The sequence below is a fragment of the Panthera uncia genome (assembly GCF_023721935.1).
Source record: "Panthera uncia isolate 11264 chromosome B2 unlocalized genomic scaffold, Puncia_PCG_1.0 HiC_scaffold_24, whole genome shotgun sequence".
NCBI classification, from domain to species: Eukaryota; Metazoa; Chordata; class Mammalia; order Carnivora; family Felidae; genus Panthera; species Panthera uncia.
Window position 1 is genome coordinate 29,174,491 of NW_026057580.1, and position 20,622 is coordinate 29,195,112.

Consider the following 20,622-nt stretch of genomic DNA (forward strand, 5'->3'; position numbering starts at 1 on the left):
AAAGAGAGAGGGAGGCCCAGAATCTGAAGCAGGCTCCAGGCTCCGAGGGCTGAGCACAGAGCCCGACACAGGGCTCAAACTCAGGAGCTGTGAGATCATGACCTGAGTCCAAGTCAGACACTCAACTGACTGAGCCACCCAGGCGCCCCATCTCCCCAACAATTCTTAATCCCCATGATCTACTGATCCTACCAACGCATCAATATCTATTATCCTCCATCATGTCTTCACTTGTACCTGGATTATATCACATGATCCATTTCCATACTCACTTCTTGCATATACCCTCAAGTCATATGCCTCATTTCCCTCCATTATTGTTGCCTGGTCAAAATTTAACCTCAGCTTAATTCAACATCCAGGCTATTCCATGTGGGCATATGAATAACAACATGTAGTTTGAGGATGTTATACTTTACCATGAATTCATCTTCACTAATTTCAAGAACCTTCTTGCTATGTATCAATAATGTTATTATATTTCCCTCTTATTATATATAACAATTTTACACCTTCTCATCTCCTTTGCTTCCTACTTCACTTGAGGAATTAATCAGAAGACAGTTTCCAAAATATTACACACCACATATTCAAACAACTATAAGCATAAATATTCTACATTTTCTGCTATCACAATTGATGTAACATACTCTGTCCTATCTAAGCCAATTCCTTTGCTTGTGTACTATATATCCCATCTTATTTCACCTAATACTTAAAAATTACCTGCTTTGAACTTACTTCAGCTGTCACTCTACTACTTTATATTGCTATTATCCTTTAAAGGTAAAGCCTAATTCCTTCATTGTATTCACTTGTAAACTGTGTCTAATCAATATTTTTTCCCATTCCTTTTGTTTTCTTTCTTCCTTCCTTCCTTCTTTTCTTTACCTTTCTTTTTTTTTTATTTTTATTTTTTAACGTTTATTTATTTTTGAGACAGAGAGAGACAGAGCATGAACGGGGGAGGGGCAGAGAGAGAGGGAGACACAGAACCGGAAGCAGGCTCCAGGCTCTGAGCCATCAGCCCAGAGCCTGACGCAGGACTCGAACTCACGGAACGTGAGATCGTGACCTGAGCTGAAGTCGGACGCTTAACTTAACCCAGGCGCCCTTCCCTCCCTCCCTTCCTTCCTTCCTTCCTTCCTTCCTTCCCCATATAGGGAGCAAATTTTTCCTATAATTCTGTCAAATTGTTCTTTTTAGAAAACAATACATTATCTCCAATTGCCAATTGCATAGATCAATTTTCACTTACCTCTAACTAGATCTAACCACATTCTTTGAAAAGTCTGGCACTGTCTTAATATTCTTAAAATATTTTATAGTTTCTGTAATGACCCTCTGCATTTTTTTTCACCCCAATTCACTGACCGCTACTTTTTAGCTTCATATTCCATTCCTTAAACTCTCTTGGGTCCATGGTCTCAGTCTGCAAACCTCTCACTTCCCTATCAAGATTCACTGCAAACTAATTTAATTTGTTTCTTGTTTTATTTATTAGTTTTTTAAAATTTATTTTGAAAGAGAAAGCGTGTGAGCAGGGGAGGGTCAGAGAGAGAGAGAGAGAGAGAGAGAGAGAATCCCAAGCAGGCTCCATGCACTCTGTGCAGAGTCTGACACACAGCTCGAGCTCATGAAACTGTCAGATCATGACCTGAGCCGAAGTTGAATGCCTAACTGACTGAGTTACCCAGGTGCCCAGGTTTCCTGGTTTTAAATGTCATCTCTATATGACTAGCTTTCAAATGTATATATGTCACCCAGACACCTCCTTTAAAATAGCAACAAGCATACCTGAAAGCTTACCTTAAATATCTTCACTCGACTCTATTATGTGTCTCAGCTTATATGTGCCACACTGATATCCTGATTTCTATGCCTCTCAACCATACTTCTCTTCTTCCAGATATCCCCATTTTAGAAAATTCTATTCCTAATCTTTCAATGGAGTGGATAACCTTAGAGTAACCCATGACCTTTTTTTTTATCCAGTCCTTCAGAAAAACCTGAATCTTCTTTAGAAATATATTCCAGGGGCGCCTGGGTGGCTCAGTCTGTTAAGCGCCCATTTTGGCTCAGGTCATGATCTCTTGGTTGGTGAGTCTGAGCCCCACGTTGGGATCTGTGCTGACAGCTCTGAGCCTGGAGCCTGCTTTGGATTCTGTGTCTCCCTCTCTCTCTCGCCCCTTCTCACTCACACTCTGTCTGCCTCTCTCTCTCTCTCTCTCTCTCTCTCAAAATTACAATAAACATTAAAAAAAGGAAATATATTGTACATGTGATCATTAATTGCCATCATCACATGTCACCTTAGTAGCAGTCCCAGTCATCACTATCTCTAGGCTGTATTATCACAATAGCATCCTAGCTGTTTTCCCTGCTTCTTCCCTTGGGATCATACAGCCAAAGTCTATTCTATAAAAGGGAGTCAGAGTGATTCTTCAAAACAGTATCTCCCTCCTAAAATATAAGCTTATTAAGATAAGGGCATTTTGCCTGTTTTTCCTTTCTTTTTTCCTACTGCTGCAGAAAAGTTTCTATTACAATAAGAAAGTTTAAGGAAAAGGAGGTACTAAATAAATAGTTATGAAATTAATGAATGAATGACTCATTTCATTTCACATCTAGAGGTAAGACTTTCCATCTCAGTGAAATACAAAATATTTATTATAAACAAATTAAATAATGAATTAAATAAGCTTTTTAGAAAATATTCTATGTGTTACATAGTAAAAGGTTCCAAAGATACAAAAATGATTAAAACACAGTTATTCCCTTGAGTATGGCACAAGAGAATAGACATTCACAGCAATTCAAAATTATAGTCTATGAAGTAGTCAACCATATTGTAGGAACATTTTGTCATCTTTCAGAAGATAATTAATAACAAGGTGAAAAATAGGACGATGAATACTACAAAGGATTTAAAATATGTGATTTAAAATCACATATTTAAAATATGTGATTGAATGAAATTTGGTTTACATAGACTACCAATGTACTGCTTTAAAAATTTTGTTATAAATAACAAAATCCCAATTCAAATACATTAAACTGATACCAGATTTATTGGTCCATGTAATCAAATAATTTGCAAGTAGTCCTGACTTTATGCAGAGTGAGACTGATTCTGGCTTTTTGAAAATCCTCTCAGCCTTACACTTATGTATATTTTGGCTGTGTCCTCTTGCTGGATTTCCTGATGGCTGTCAGATGGCATCCAGTAGCTCAGCTACACTGTTCAAGAAAGTTTTTTGATGTCACTATAGAGTTTGACGTTTTACATTCTTTTAAAATCTCCAGCAGGAGATTCTGTTTTGTAGACTTTCTGCCAAATGGTTATTTAAGGTATCAAAGTGCAAAAAAGTGTCAAATTTACTTTAATACAAGTTTGCTTTCCTGTGTCTAAACAAAAAAAAAGGGTTAAAAAAACCCACTTCTTTCACCTTTGTAAACAGAGAGCAATGATGGTAGAGAAAATTCTCTGGTTTCTGGTCTCCCATTTCCTTGTCAAGTCCTAACGCTGGAAATGGGAAAAGATGTCCTTACCAAAACATTCACTATGGATGACCTCATTGTCTAGCCAGTGCTGACTCTAAAGGTTACACCACTCTTCTGGTCAAACCCTTGTGTAGCTTCTGGGTCTTTGTGTATTTGAGAGCCATGAAAACTCAGTGTGCAGCCTTCTTACATCATCATAGTGTAATTACATTAAGAGTCACTGCTTCCTCTTAGAGGATACATCAAGGATCTGCTTCTCAGGAGCCACAGATAGGGAGACATCCAACCTATCATAGTCTCTGAGATCTGATCCTTTTTTCACCCCCTCCAAAGACACCTATCTCTATTTCCCTCAGCATAATCCTCTCTAATGTCTTATAACTTGCAATTCATTATCTTAACCTCTTGTACATTGCTTTGGACAGTACTGGACAGTTTCTTCCAAGATGCTTTCTTTTCATCCTCATCCATCCTCTACTGTGTTTCAGAATGCTGACCTGTGACTTCTGCCAGGTCCTACTAATGTGCTATACTTGCAGAAAGTCAGAGGTGAGAGGAGAATAAGGTCAGCTATTCATTTCCTCTACTCCCACACCGACAGACTGTAGGTTGTCAGTAACTGTGTTTACATAAGTTCATAGTTCATGTCAGAATGTTCTATACTACAGCTACAGTTCTCTCCCTGGTTTCTATTAACTGCATTCTTAGCTTTCCTTTCAGCAGTGTGGAAGGGAAACAGCTCCACACTGTTCCTAAATTTGGGATGATCAATCACACGTTGCTGTTTTCCTTTAGTCCTTCTCAAATCCTTTATTCTTTTCATTCAACTCTTCTGGATTATTCTGAGTGAACCACAGCTGGTTTCCTTTGAATATTCAGACAACCTTTTCAAGCATTCTTCTAAATAATTTCTTTCATTTTCAGCAATCACTGTATCTCCCAAACTGCACTTTATTTAAAAAATTTTAACCAATGTATTGATTCCCTGGCTAAAATATTCCTCAGTCATATCAGAAAATCACCAAAGTTCTACCTGTCTGATACTCTAAGGCATCAATTATCCATTTTCCATTTTCACGAGGGTCCACTTGTACGCCACTTGCTCCCAGCAATGCTATTTATGATGCTTCACTACTGCTACTTATTGCTCTTAAAAATGACTTTTTTATACGAAGTTCACAGACATCTAAAGGTTTCAATAGTCTAGGTGTTGAGAGAAATGGTAGTTTATAGACACAAGTAAAAATTGACTCCTTTCTGACACTGTGTTGCTTGTGGTCACTAGATACCAAATAAATTCTTATAACTAACGGTTTACTCTCTTTTTCAAGGGGGTCATTTTGTTTCAGTTCCTCTCTCATCTAATCATAGGAATTCAGATCTAGTCCATATGCTTAAACAGAGAAACTGATACCATCATCAGTATTCTATTCTCCTCACTTCATTTCACTCCTTCCCAACCCCACATTTTTTTTTCTCCCAAATTCAGAATACAGAGGAAATGCTTGGGTTGAGGTGTATGGATGTAGGAGGGAAAGAAATAAGGAGGGTTTTCAGCATTAATGCTGTCTGAGCTCAGCTCCTCTTAACCAGTAATTCTTAAAGTATGGTCTCCAGAACAGCAGTTGCAGCATCACTTGAGATTTGTTAAAAATGCACATTTGCATTCCCCATCCCAGATTTATTGAATTAGAAACTCTAGGGGTGGGAAATAGCTGTTTGTGTTTTAAAGAGCCCTTTAGGAGATTCTAATGCAGCTAAAATGTGTTACAGCCAAAGTGTGAAAATCATTAATCTAGGGGAAAAAATACCTTTTAAGATAGCTATGCATGGATAAATTGTTTTTTTTTTATTTAAAGGTATTTTAGTTGCAGCGCTTTCATTTTTCTTATTATTTTCAATCATTCCCTTAATCTCCTTTGAGACAAGAAAAAAAGGCTCCAAGACTATTTTTTGTCATTGTTTCAACTTCATGCTTTATTAATTTATATTGATTATGTCTTTATCGTTTCTTTGAGTCAGAGGTAGAAATGTGTTTGACTATCAGTGTGAGTTTAGGGTGTGGGAATCTGGGTACTGGAAATTCAGGTCTTGTGTTCCACATCTGTATCACACTCCTACTTATTTCTGAGGCTTAGGTTTTCACTCATCATTCAAATTAGACTTGTTATTTGTGTCTTGTTGAAGCAGTTCTGTTTTTACACTCCTCTTCACTTTCCTTATAGTTTACCTTCCATTAATAAAGAGTCTTATTTAACCAAAGAAGGGGACCATGTTTTTATTTAAGTAGATTGGAGATAAGCACAATTTTTGCCAATTCTTGAAGAATGTGGTAATTTCAACAACGAGAACACATATCGTGGGGCTCACATTAATTTCATGAGTAAGTTTGCTTCAAAGTTGTTACAACTAGCCTACCCACGTGACATGTTTCATCCATCTCAGGGAAACCTAACTGGAATTTCTACAGTGTTCATCCTATCTAGCACGTGTTTAACAAAGCATTCAAGACCAAACTCCATCATTTTAAAATTAAGTCAATTAATTAATAATAGAACAATCAATTAAGAGTTGGCAACAATGCTATCTAGCTTTCCTGTTGATGATGAAATTTAAGACAAAGCCTTCTACACAACCACAATAATGCTAAAAATAAGGGCCAATAATATCATCATACTTAAAAAATGAAATCAATATTATATGTGAGTGTATATTTACCCATATTTATAAAACACTACCCATTCTTTTAAATGATCATTTTTCTAAGTATCTTTACAAATATACTTGCACTATAAGGCTCAGAGCTATAAATTATAAATTAAAAAGTCAACATTTTTAAAAGAATAAAAATTGAATTTATTGATAAATTAATATATGATTGAATGCATATACAAATTTGTGTGGACTGGTTATATCTTCTAAGATATTGATATAATGAAGAAGTTTCTCTTCACTTTCTTTTGAAAATGTCACATTTTAAAAGCTTAGCATGTTTTTTCAACTTTGCATTTAGATTCCTTTTGAAATTGATGAAAATTCTGTCCTTTGTACATCTGTAATGTGTATGCATATTCTGTTTTCTTTCAGTGTGTTTAAGGCTTTCTTGTATCATAGCTTATAATTTTCTGCTTTTATGAATATTCTAAGATTTTGAGGCTGTTTATTGCCCTTCAGTAATGCCCAACAGAACTTACTTTAAGCAGCCAGATAAAAGTCAAGCAAGTGTGAAGAGTACAAATTGTACTTCCTAATGGTGTGAGAAAGTATCCATAAAGCTATTTGAAATGGACTAAAATTCTAAGCCCGGATAACTAGGTCACTTCTGTCATTTACAAATGGGTAATTTTTAGCAAATTCTTATTTAAATAAAACACTATTTCCCCAAATCCTGCCTAAAGACCCTAACTAAAAACTATCAGCCGACGTCTGCAAATTAAAGGGAGAGATGGTTTACTCTATACTTCTAAAATATAGTAACAACACTGTCTGTGTATATCTACTATATACTTGTAGTTATCTCTTCTTTATACACCGTCAAATACTATTCAGTTATTCTAAATATCTCTGTTATAAAACAAATATATGTTTTATAACTGTTGACCAAATTATGCCTGAGAATATCCTAAGTATGTATTTAAAACAAACAACTCATAAAACCCCAATTAAAATGTTTCTACTTCTACTTGAAAAAGAATATTAGATGCCATTAAATAAAATTTAAGCTTAAAATAGAACATTGTTTTATTTTTGTTCACATGACTTTAAAACCCATATATTTTGTTCAAAAAATAAGAAAGTAATTAATCATACCTGCAATGATAATCTTTCTCAAATTTTGTACATGTGGTATTATCCTTGCAAGGAAATGACTCCTGTGGTGTTTGAAGTTGTCTCTTACAAAGCTTGCCTGTAAATATTGGTGAACAGATGTACATGGTGTCCTAGGAAAGATCAGAAAGTATTTTTTATAAAAGTTTTTGGATATTTCAAAGAAAATGAAATGATTCTTATCTGGAGAGACATAGAAGCTATTTTCATAAGCATATAGAAGTTCTCTGTGGAACGACATGAAAGATTATATTTTCTAAAATGTCACAACAGTGTATCCCATCTCATACACTTTTCCTACCACTTGAATGTAACATTCCTTAAACTGAGAATTAGAAACTATCACTTTCTCCTCCTTGTAGGTAAGCAAGCTGTGATGCTCTTTCATTTTCAAGGCTATGTTGAAAAGGCCAGATAATGTCTGTCTACTTATCTTAGGATGCTTGCTCTTGGCACCCAGAGCTGTGAGGAATGCTCACAGCTGTGAGGAAACCTAGGCCTTACAGAGAAGTTACATTTAGGGTTCTGGATTGATAGCTCCAGTAGAGGGCCCAGCTGACAGACGGCCAGTAGCAACCACCAGACATGTGAGTGAGGATGCCTTGAAGATATTAATATGAAATCATAATATGAATTCAAATATGGATCTTATAAAAATAAAAAGTGAATTGTGGAAATTATTACATTATTTCCTAGTCTTATTTATTAAAATGTTAAAATATAAAAATATCAAATATACAAAATATTAAAAAGGAATAACAAAAAATGAAATGTTTACAAAATTACATTATTACATTACATTACATTTTTTAAAAATGTTTAGTTACTTAATTTAAGAGAGAGAGAGAGCAAGAGAGCGTGAGTGGGGAGAAGGGCAAAGGGAGAGAGAGACAATCTTAAGCAGGCTCAATGCTCAGCGCTGAGTGTGAATGGGGCTGGATCTCACCACTGTAAGATCATGACCTGAGCCAAAATCAAGAGTCGGAATCTTTAAGCCACTGAGCCACCCAGGTGCCCCTAAAGATTGTTTTTAAATGTTTTATTGTTTGTTTGTTCATTTTTTACTTAAAATAGGAAAAAAATGTAAATCAACAAATGAAGTATCTTTTCTGATATTCCCGAGTTTGAATTTTATAATATGTTAATGCAACTTTAATTATATTTGTACTTTTGTAAATATATATATATGTTTACCATTATATTATATATTTACCATTATATTATATATATATATATATGATATATCTATATCTATCTATCTGTATACCTATCTATCTATCATCTATATCACTCTCTTGCTAAATTCAGACTTACATTTGCAATATGAACACAGTTAGTACCATTCTGACATGGTATTGAGGGACACTCACGGACATCAGTTTCATGGTTTTGATTGAAAAATCCTTCTGGGTATTCACAAATGTAAGCAGAGCTTTTGTTTTGGCAAATTTCTCCTTTCCAACAAGACTGAGAAATATAACATTTCATTGACTTCTCACAGTATGGACCTTAAAAGATCACACAGACACACAAAGAAAATATTAGCATAAAATGTAGCAAAACTCATTATAAAGAATGTCCTCAGAGTTCATTATAAAAAAAAAAAGATGTATCATGGCATAATTTATGTGTCATAAAACATACCCATTGCAGATAATTTACACATTGCAAAATAACTTTTGCAAATGTGTAGAGATATTTGACCATCAGCACAATCCAGTTTTAGCGTATTTTGATTACCCAAATAAGAGTTATTTTATTATTACTCTTTGTTCCCAACTCCAGCCACAGACAACCATTAATCTTTCTGTCTCTATAGATTTTCTTTTCAGTGCATTTCATATAAATGAAATGGTACAATATGTTGTCTCTTATGATTGACCTCTTTTGCTTGGGATAAAGTTTTTGAGGATTTGTAATGTTATATCATGTACCAATATTTTGTTAGTTTCTATAGATATAAAGTGACAATATATACCTTTTGTTTATTCATTCATCAGTTGGTAAACATTTGGGTTGTTTCCACTTTTTAACATTTATTGAGATATAATAGACACATAAAATCATATTAGTTTTAAGTTTACAACATAATGATTCAATATATTTACATATTATTGCGAGATGATCACCACTTAAGTCTAATTAACATTCATCATTACCCATAGCGTTACAAACTTTTCTTGTAATTCAGAACTTTTAACATCTACTCCCTTAGCAACTAACTTTTATGAATAATGAATTGAGGCACAAGTATTTGGGTGGATATGTATTTTCACATCTCCTAAACAAATTTCTTCCTGAGGTATATGGTAAATATATGTGTAACTTTTTTGTGTGTGACAGTTTGTAAGGACTACTATTAATCCTTTCCATATTTGCTAGGTATATATAGGTTTTCTATTTCTTCTTGATACAATTTTAGTAATGTGTCTCTCTAGAATTTGTCTATTTATGTTAAGTAGTCTAATTCGTTGGTATTATGGTGTTCATAGTGTTTCTTTATAATTTTTTTTATTTCGAATGTCATTAATAATGTCCTCAATTCAAACACTTGGTTTTATTGATTTGTGCTTTCTCTTATTTTTCTTATTCACTCCAACTGAAGATATATTCATTTTGTTTTTCACAAATATCAGTGTTTAGTTTCACTGATTTTTCTCTCATGTTTTAGTGATTTTTGCTCTAATCTTACTATTCCCTTTCTTTTGTGTGCTTCTGGTCCAGTTTGTCTTCTTTCTGTTTTTTTTTTAAGGTAGAAACTGAGAATATTGATTTGAGACATTTTTCTTTTTTAATGTAGAAATTTAGAACTATAAATTTCCCTATCAGCATTGTTTTAGTTATATTTAATAAATTTTGATACAGTGTGTGTGTGTGTGTGTGCATGTGTAATTTCTTCTTTGACTAGGTTACTTTAGAAATTTGTTCAATATCCAAATATTTGCAAATTTCCCAACAGTTTCTGTTGCTGATTTCTAAGTTAATTCTGTTAAGATTGGTAAGCATATATTGCCTGAATTTTATTTTTTCCCCACTTAGTTATTTTAATGAGTACAAATCACAGGGTTTTAAAAAAATTATTTCTAATGTTGTGCAACCATCACTACTATATAATTCCAGAATATTCCCATCACCCCCCAAAAATCCCTATGACTATTAATACCCTTCAGTTGCCCTTTCCTCAATGTCTTTGCACCCACTAATCTAATTTTTATTTCTATGGATTTTAAATTCTGAATTTAAATCTATGAATTTAAAATTCATAAAATTATGCATGTTAATTCTTTCAAATTTATTGAAACTTATTTTATGGGTATGTTCATTTCTTTATATATTGTCTACCAGCACCAGAGGTGAGCAAGTGCGTGTTTGGTACTTGATGCAATGACAGAATGAGTGCCTCCTTGAAGTTTGTGCCCTGGGCAAGTCACTTGCCTCCCTCTTGTCCCCACACTGATAAAATCATATGAATAGAATTAATAAAGTGATGCTATTAAGGGCCAAGCCTCAGAGTTCCGCTGTAGTTTTTGTAAGACCTGGATCACTAGGTGTTTTACTGCAGAGTTGAGAAGGTTTTGTGAGATTGTATTCAATAGGTTTTCATTAGGCACATCATTGTCGCAATAAAAAGTAACTACAGTAGTGGCCTGACAATTCTTGCCATGTCTGTTAATTCCTAGATTTCAATAACATAACTTACTCTTTCATTCTTGTTCGCTTGAACAGGGCTTTGGGCAATCCACACATGTTAGAGATGAATGGGAAAATATCTGACTTTCTGCTAAAAAAGGCAAATTGACCTCCAGAAATTATCTACAGAACGTTTTAAAAAGTATTTGTATTCCAAGTTCATAAACTTTGTTAACCAGTTCTCTGTATATGTCAAAGCTAACAAGTATGTAACATTTTCATTAGAAAAGGTCTTTACATCAAACCCATTCATTGTTTTGTGAACAGGAACATCAAGAAGCATTTAGTATGAAAAATTAAGTTGCTTAGCAACAGTATACAAGACAAAAAAACCCACTTAGATGATATGCTGTTAATTCATTTGAGGTATGGATTGTGTATTAAATTTTAAAAACAACAACATAAAGGCAGTATAAAATGTTGAATGACCACACCACTGACATTATTGTATTAAAATAAAGCAACCTCGGGGCTGAGTGGTTCATTCAATTAAGCATCCGACTTCAGCTCAGGTGGCGATCTCATGGTCCGTGAGTTCAAGGCCTGCGTCGGGCTCTGGGCTGAGGCTCAGAGCCTGTGCTCAGAGCCTGGAGCCTGCTTCAGATTCTGTGTCTCCCTCTCTCTCTGACCCTACCCTGTTTATGCTCTGTCTCTCTCTGTCTCAAAAATAAATAAACATTAAAAATAAATAAATAAATAAATAAAATAAAATAAAATAACCTCTAATTTCAGGAAATCACTACATGAATAATTATTTTGATCAAAAAAAGAAATGAATGTGTATTTCTCAATGTTGTTATATATTAACATCATATTATTCTACTCCATAATTAAAAATAGGGAATAATATTTAATTATATTTAAGACATAGATGTTAGCCTCATGGTAGGATATTTTATGAATGATACTACATTATATGATTGTAATTCTTGGTATTTCCATTACACATATATGTGTATTTTTTTTTATAAATTCCTTAAAACAAATTTTGGATTTATAAAGGGCCATAATTATCCAGTGTAGATTTTAATTTTCTTTTAAGTTAAACTAATTTTTCTAGGGGTTAAGCAACTCGCACACATCACATAATTAGTTAATTAATGACAAATTAATAATAAAATTTTGTGCATTCCACCTAATCCTATTATAATTCTATGCTCTTTGACCACACTAGATTAGTTAAAAAGAAAAAAAAAAGTAGAAGATTCAAATACCAATTGATTTTTACCATTAATCTAATAGTGAAACTCTAGTACAATATTAAGTTGTCCAACATTATATGTGGAATACAAAAAAGACACAAAAATAATTATTTACTTGGCTTCTTCTACAAACAAAATTATATACTCTAAATATGAATCTTTTGTCATTTATGCAGTTTTCCAATCTTTTACATATGTTTTCATCCTTTTAACAGGAATTTCTAGATAAAAAAATAATTTTGGTGAATTCCAGTTTATTTATTTATTATTTTTTTTATGGATTGTGATTTTAGCACCATGTCTAAGAGCTCTCCTTCAGTCATTATATTCCAAATGTTTTCATCTATAAAATTGTTATCAAAACTCTAGAGTTTAGTTTTGTAATAATGTCATAGCATATGACATAGCATATAGAAAGTAATTTGTTAAGAATATAAGAAATATATTGCATGGGTAATTAAAAAACATTTATAAAGAATAATAAATTATTCTTTGTGTGATTGTAGTTACTGTATCATTGTTATTGTTCTATTAATGGATATGTGGTTTCTTCCAAGATACTAAAATTGCAGACCAAACTGTGATTTCCTAAACATCAATTGAATTGTGTTTATGAGGCTTGACATGTAGTATTATTCAAGAAAGAATGGCAAGATTAAGAGAAATTTACTCTTTAGTGTGACCTGATATATTGGGCTTAATGGAAGTTTTGTGCAAAGTAGATCATGAGTAAGGGAGATGATTTCTCAAAAAAGAATGGATGTTGGAATTGTCATTCATCACAGAAGATTAGCACTGCTAGAGAGAACTGAAGATTCATAAAGATGAAAAGAGGTTCTTCTCTTGGCCTCAGAAACTTAAGGCCTAGGACTCTAATAAAGGAGATATATTAGGGCACTCTTGTTGAGGAGGTATATAAGTGGTCCACTAACACTAGGTCCTAACCTCAGGGTCAACTGGGTCTTTGTATGAGCTAGTCTAAATGTTCTCCATGATGTGAATTCAGAGGTCAACTCATCTAATGTCTAAGTAAAAATTTCCTGACTTAACTCCTTTTTATTATCCTCTTAATAATGTCATATTGTGCAGTGATAGTGTGGATTTAGCATTGTTATAGGAAATTAAAAAGAGATTTTTGTACAAACTTGATACAACGTAGCATGGGTTAGTGGCAAAGAATCATAGTGGCCCGAAATGATCCACCAAATAGTAAAGAAGGAGCCAGCAACCAGGTAAGCTGATATCTCACGGTGACAACCATATTGGTTTTTGGAACACTGTGGCAGAGACAGTAAAGCTTCCAGTTATGCAAAAGACTACCTGAACTTCATAGACACCCATATATCTTCTAGACAATGTTTCCTTTTTAAAAATTCTGGGTGTCTAGACAAGTCAAAGTCTTTGAGTACTAATACATATTCTTCCGTCTCTCACTTTTCTTGCACTCGCCACATGAAAGTCACATGTTCTAATGGTATATCTGGATTTCTGAGTTGCTACTTGGAAAAAGTCTGCCCTGCAGAGGCACCAGACATTCAATGGCCTTCATGTGAATAAGAAAAAAACTGATCTAAGGTGTATTAGCTAATTCAACATAACTCAGCCTAATATGACCATTACAAAACATTTTACCAAATTGGGTTCTGCCACAACAAGAACTTAAAATTTATGGTATAAATTTTAATTTATGAGTGGAGAGCAGTGAAGAAATGTGAAAGGCTGAAAATATAACAATCCCCATTATAAGATATCACCTAATATAGCTTAAAAGGAACTTGAATGCATACTTATTCAACAGCTATAACAGAGGAGGTTGGAAAATAACAAAATTAGGGGCACTTGGTGACTCCGTCAGTTAAGCATCTGACTTCGGCTCAGGTCATGATTTCATGGTTTGTGGGTTCGAGCCCTGCGATGGGCTCTGTGCTGAGAGTTCAGAGCCTGGAGCCTGCATCAGATTCTGTGTCTCCCTCTCTCTCTGCCCACCCCTGTTTGTGCTGTCTCTCCCTCTCTCTCAAAAATAAACAAACATTAATTTTTTTTAAGAAAATAACAAAATTAGTAGAATGTTTCAGTTGCTATTTACTGGTTTTGGCAAAAAGTACATAAAATAGAAGTACTAGGGACTATTTGTAAACCAAATGTGAGAATGTATGTATGGGAAATATTAGGGACCAATATGAAGAATGAAAATGAAGTATGGTTATTTATGGGTATGGATTTGGTGTGGCCTAGAATATGGGTTCTGTTTCTATTTCTTCATTTTATTAAAGTGTTTGTGTAAGTCACTATGTGAAAATAAACCACATTATATCAAAATACGGGGCATAAAAAAACCTTGTTCAATGTAAAAACAATTACTGAAGGGTAAATGCATAGGTAGGTGACATACCTTTCCATTCTAGACTTATTAAAATGCTAAGGCACATGTTCACTGCAAGCTGAATTTGCATACAATGATACATTTTGTTTTGTTATGTTTTATATGAGCAGCTACATAAAGCACAAGTAAATCATGCAAAAACGTTAGGGAAGCATAATATAATATATCTAAAAAAACATAGCCTATTTGGTAGGAACAATTCAGGAACCTGAATTTAAAAATAAGCACTTAAATAGCTCAAAAAATGTTATCATAGAGAAAGGAAATAATTTAAAGTTAACATCAATAGTTCAGATTCTTCAAAGTTTTTTTTTTTAATTTTTTTAATGTTTATTTATTTTTGAGACAGAAAAAGACGGAGTGTGAGCGGGGGAGGGGCAGAGAGAGAGAGAAAGACACAGAATCTTAAGGGGTTCCAGGCCCTCAGCTGTCAGCACAGAGCCCAATGCAGGGCTGGAAATCACAAGCCATGAGATCATGACCTGAGCTGAAGTCAGACACTTAACCGACTGAGCCACCCAGGAGCCCCAGATTCTTCAAAGTTCTTAAAAAATAAAATAGGTTTGTTAGTTTCATTTCAATAAAGTTTAAAATATGAAAATTACAATTCATTTCTAATGAAAAATAAACATACATGAAAATGCAGGCTGCAGACAAAAAGTGGCATTTTTTACCTAATTAACCTGAAATACTTTCTCTTTTCAAAGTGTGGGGCAGAAACAACAAATGCTTTCATTATGACTGATATGCATTTGGCATCTAATATATCAAAGTGTTTTTTAGCTCATCATATACATTTCTCTTTAATTTACCATTCTTTAAAATTAAAAAAATGTTCACATATTTTGTATTTATTCTGCATTAAAGAATACTAAATATCTGCTACGAAAGGTTATTTTTCTCTTTTGAACATGCATCTTGCAAAAGAATATTGGAGTAACAGTGAGGGAGAGAGATAAAAATTTCCTGATCATATCAACTGACATATTCCTATCAGTCAATTGATGTATATATCTATGTATTGTATGCATGTATGATGTTATCTTTCTACCCTTCCCATTTAGGTACTCAAAAATACAATCATTTATTTTAAGTGTTAAGAAAATTAGTGTACATGGGTGCCTGGGTGGCTCAGTTGGCTAAGCATAAGACTTTGGCTCAGGTCATGATCTCACGGTTTGTGGGTTCGAGCACCACATCGGCTCTGCACTGACAGCCTGCTTCGGATTCCATGTCTCCCTCTCTCTCTGCCCCTCCCCCACTCGTTCTCTCTCTCTCTCTCTCTCTCTCTCTCTCTCAAAAATAAATAAACATTAAAAAAAAGAAATAAAGAAAATTAGTGTACAGAAAGTAGTAGTTCCTTTGTTTGGAACTAAAATTAGAATTTTTCTGGCAGAGAATAAATTTATCTGTATATTATTAATTTTCAAATGGCGATGAGCCTGTAATGAGTTGAAAGCGTTTGGTCACAACTATTCAAGAAGCGCTAGAGAAAGAGCATTACCATGTTGGAGTATTTAGGTAACGGAAAAGCAGGGAAATGGAGAGATTGGGTTATATTTGGATCACTAGGTCACTTGTCCCAAATCTTTACAACATTTGAAAATATCTCATGATTATGTGTGGTATTGTTGGATCTCTTAAAACCAACTATGGTGCAATACATACTATCAAAATTAAGTAATTTCCTTTACTTATATTGATTATACAGGTGGACTCCAAAGTCCTCACTTGAGTCTTGAACAACATGCAGTCACAACTAAAAATATATCATTGTAGGGTGCCTGAATGGCTCAGTCAGTTAATTGTCCAACTCTTGGTTTCAGCTCAGGTCATGATCTCAGTTTTGTGGGTTCGAGCCCTACATCATGCTCTGTACTGACATCTTGAAGCCTGCTTGGGATTCTCTCTCCCTCCCTCCCTGCCCCTCCCCCACTCTCACTGTCTCTGTCTCTCTCAAAATAAATAAACTTAAAGAAAAATGTACCATTTTAATTACTGGTGATTTTGTTTACTTTTTCTCTTGAACCTAACATCTTCTCAGACTTTTTGTTTGTTTGTATGTCTGTCTTGCTGATATATATCCTCAATAATCTTTTCATGTTATTTGGGTAGGTCACAATGTTTCTGATTTTTAGCATGCCTAGGATGTTATTTGCTTGGCCTTCATGCTTGAACACAAGTTCATCTGTGTATAAAATTAAATGATGAACATAATTTGGGTTTAGAGCTTAGTAGATAAGAAAGATGTAGCTTATTTTTTTAACTCTGCCATTTTGTGCAGAGTTAAACTTCATAAAGAAGTTTGATGCTAATCCGATTATTTTTGTAAATTCCCTGTTGTTTTGTTATTTTTTAGGGTTGGGTTATTGGTTGAGCCCTTCTTGAATTTCTTAGGAATTTTAACATTTTCACCAACATGTGTTTTAGAGTGTCTTTATTTTTCCTACTTAATACTGTCTTGACCATTTCAATCTACTCCAGTCTTTCTTCAGATTCCTTTTTTTTTATTTTACTCTTTTATTATTTACTATTTTTATATTTTATTAATTTCTCCCCTCTTTGATTTTGTTGCTTCCTTCTGGAATTTCTATTATATAAAGCCTGGCATATCTACAGCCATCTTCTATGATGCACATTTCCTCTTGGTTTTTTTTCCATGTTTTATTGTTTGCTTTCTGCTTTGGAAGAAGCCCTCAACTATATCTTTCAACACAAACACTAATCATTATACATGCTCTTTTTTAGGCCTGCGATTTTTAAATTAGTGATCATGGATTTAGTTTTTAAGAAATCTGAAATTATTAATAATTGTCAAAGTATCCTTTTGGGTGCTCCCAAAAATACTTATTTTTTCCCTTAATTAGTACAGCTTTCTCAATAATTTATCACCTCCATTCAAATATAAGCTCCAGTCAGGTAGGTAATTTTGTCTACTAACTGACTTCACAAGCAAATAAAATAGTCTTTATCTTTGCCAAATTTACAATTTCTCCTCTAAATGTTAGTGAATGTAGACTCTTGTACAGGATTTCAGTGTTCTGATCATAAGGGAGGTTTACGATGGGCAGCTCGGTGGATATACTGACACCTGATCTTCCCAGGATGAGATTCCCTCACGTCTTCTAGCAGCCTTAAATTCCATAAATCTCTGATTATCATTACCATTATCTGTGCTTACTTTAGGATTTTCCTTTGTTAGAATGCTCACTTCTGAGAGCTATTCCTTTTTTTAACTTTCTTTTTTCTCATCTAAGTCCACTTTACAGAAGATTAGCCCATCTCTGTATTTTCTTTGATTTTCTATCTAGCTTCCTCGTCTGCACTAAGATCTTTTCTAAAGTAGTTATCCCAATTCTTCCTACTGGAGTTTTTAAATTAATGTTCCTGAAGATTGCCTAGTGACCCATTCTTACAAGTTTGACTCTAAGCTTGGAATCTCTCCAAGATTTCAAAATAGGAAGAACTGCTCTTCTGACTGCCAAAGTATTTTATAGTGAAATGTTTCAAGCCATGTTTTTTTCTGTCTTGGTTTTTTAACCTATATAATACAATTGCCTTACAATTTTCCCAGAATTCCTGAAAATAATTTTGATAATGGTCCCCAATGTATTCCCCAGCAATGCCATGGTTGTTCATTTTAATGGAATGTGTAATGGAAAGGCATATAAACATACATACATAGACTCCCAAATTAATCAAGCTTTCAGACTTTTCTCACTTAAAAAATATTATCTCCCACAGATATGAAGTAAAACACTACTCTGATCCAGTAATTTAGATTAATGCTATGTTTACCAATATTTACTTTGTATCAAGTAATATAGTAACACAGAAACAGATTTTGATTGCATGAAGTCATGAGTTTACACAGAAATAGAGTAGATGTAAAAGATAAGTGAATAAATACATAATATGTTTAATGGTGGTAAATGGTGATATTGGTGATAAATGGAGAAAAAAGTTGCAGTGTATTTCAAACAAGGAGTTCTGGAGGGTAAGGCTACTTTGTACAGGGTGGTCAAGGAAAACCTCATTAATGAGGGGAATAACTGAGACCTATAGAGAGAAAGAAATGAGTCTTAGAGCTATCTTGCAAAAGAGTAATTTCAACACCCAACTCCCCTCACCTTGATGTATTTTTCATTTTTTTAAAGTACATAATACCTTCTAAAATAATATATATTGCAAGGATTAGTTATATTTATGATTTATTGTCTTCATTCAAACTAAGGTCCACACAGGTAGCTAATTTTGTCTGTTTTGTTAAATGACCTTTCATAAGCAAACAGAACACAGTTACCCCACAAGACTTCCCATAAATATTTGTTGAATGAATGCATGAATGAATAAATGAACAAAGAACACTTAGGCAGAGACAACAGCAAGTGTGAAGACTCTGAGTTGAGAATATGCTACGCTGTTCAAAAGCAGAAAGAAAGCTAAATGACTGATCAACAAGGGGATACAAAAGGAGATAAGTTACGAGAAAGAAGGTCAGAAGGAGGGTGAGATGAGCTATTTCAGAAACTTAGGCTTTTGTCCCTTTTATGTTAAATTTTATGGAAAGACAATGGAGCATTTTGGGCTGAGGTTTGGCATAATCTCACATTTTTAAAAGATTGCTTGAAAGTAGATTGTTGATGGCCAAGAAGAAAAATGGAGAGAAGAGACCAGGTTTTAGACTACTGCAATATTCCAGACATAGAATTATGGGACTTGGATTAAGATGCTAATGAAGAAGAAGGTGAGGAGGATCAGATTCTAAATATATGCTGGAGATGCTGATGGATTTAAAAGAGAAAGAAAAGATAAGGATAACTCAATGTTTTTTTGTTGTTTCTTTTTGGTTTTTTTGTTTTGTTTTTTGTTTGTTTGTTTTTGATGTGAGCAACCAGAAAATGAGGTAGTCAGTTGGTTGGCTGACTGATTTTTTTCTGAGATGAGAAAACAGGACTTAGGAGAAGAAATTGGAATTCAGTTTTAAACTTGTTGATTTTGAGATATCTATTACACTTACAAATGAAGATGTATTATAGGCAGTTAATCATAGTGATATGGACTTTGGGAATGAAGTCTAAACTGAAGATTTAAGTTGAGATTCTCTATCATATAAATAATATTCAAATCCGAGGGACTGGATGCGATCACTGAGGGAATAAATGTGGATACAGAAGAAAGCTTTGAAGTTTAATTCTTTGGTGCATGTCAATATACAGTAGAAATTATAGAGATAGAAGAGCATTCTGAAAAGGGATTGAGAAGGAACAACCAAAGAGTAAGGAAGCAGTTGATAAACAAGAGTGTATGTAGTATGTAAGAAGTTGAGTGAAAAAAATTTTCAGAAAAAGAAAGTATGTCAAATGCTGCTAAGGCTAAGGTAAGATGAAGGATTAGATTGAATTAGTTAACAATTAGGTTTAGCAAAGGGGATTTAAACTGCCATTGATAGAGATGTTTTTGTGGAGTGGTGGGGATAAACATTTACTTACATGGGTTCAAGAGAGAATAAGGATGTATATAACTCCTGGGTGTTGAAAGTGGAGTAGTCTTACATTAAAATAAATAAATAATAAATAAATAATGAATGAATGAATGAATGCATAAATAAATATATAAATTAATAAATAAAAATAAGGGGCATCTGGTTGGCTCAGTCGGTTAATCTTCTAACGTCGGCTCAGGTCATGATTTCATGGTTCGTGTGTTTGGGCCCCACATCAGGTTCTGCGCTGATAGCTCAGAGCCTGGAGCGTGCTTTGGATTCTGTGTCTCCCTTTCTCTGCCCTTTCCCCACTTGCTCTCTCTTTCTCTCTCTCTCTCTCTCTCAAATAAAATAAACATTAAAAAAAATCAAAGTGGAGTAGTCTCTGACCCAGTAGTATCCAGAATTTCACCTGAAATCTCATTAGAAATGCAGAATATCAGACTACATTCCAGAACTATCGAAACAATATCTGATTTTAACAAAATCACCAGGTGATTAATATCTAAACCAAAATTTATGAAATACTT

General features: G+C 33.9%; 1 protein-coding gene across 1 annotated transcript in view; it reads right to left on the reverse strand.

Moving 5' to 3' along the window:
* The window catches only part of EYS (eyes shut homolog), a 1,624,793-nt gene that overhangs the window by 1,529,523 nt on the left and 74,648 nt on the right, over positions 1 to 20,622 (reverse strand). The window contains 2 exon segments of the mRNA XM_049653864.1: positions 7,315 to 7,445; positions 8,647 to 8,840. Coding sequence (XP_049509821.1) covers positions 7,315 to 7,445; positions 8,647 to 8,840 — 325 coding nt within the window.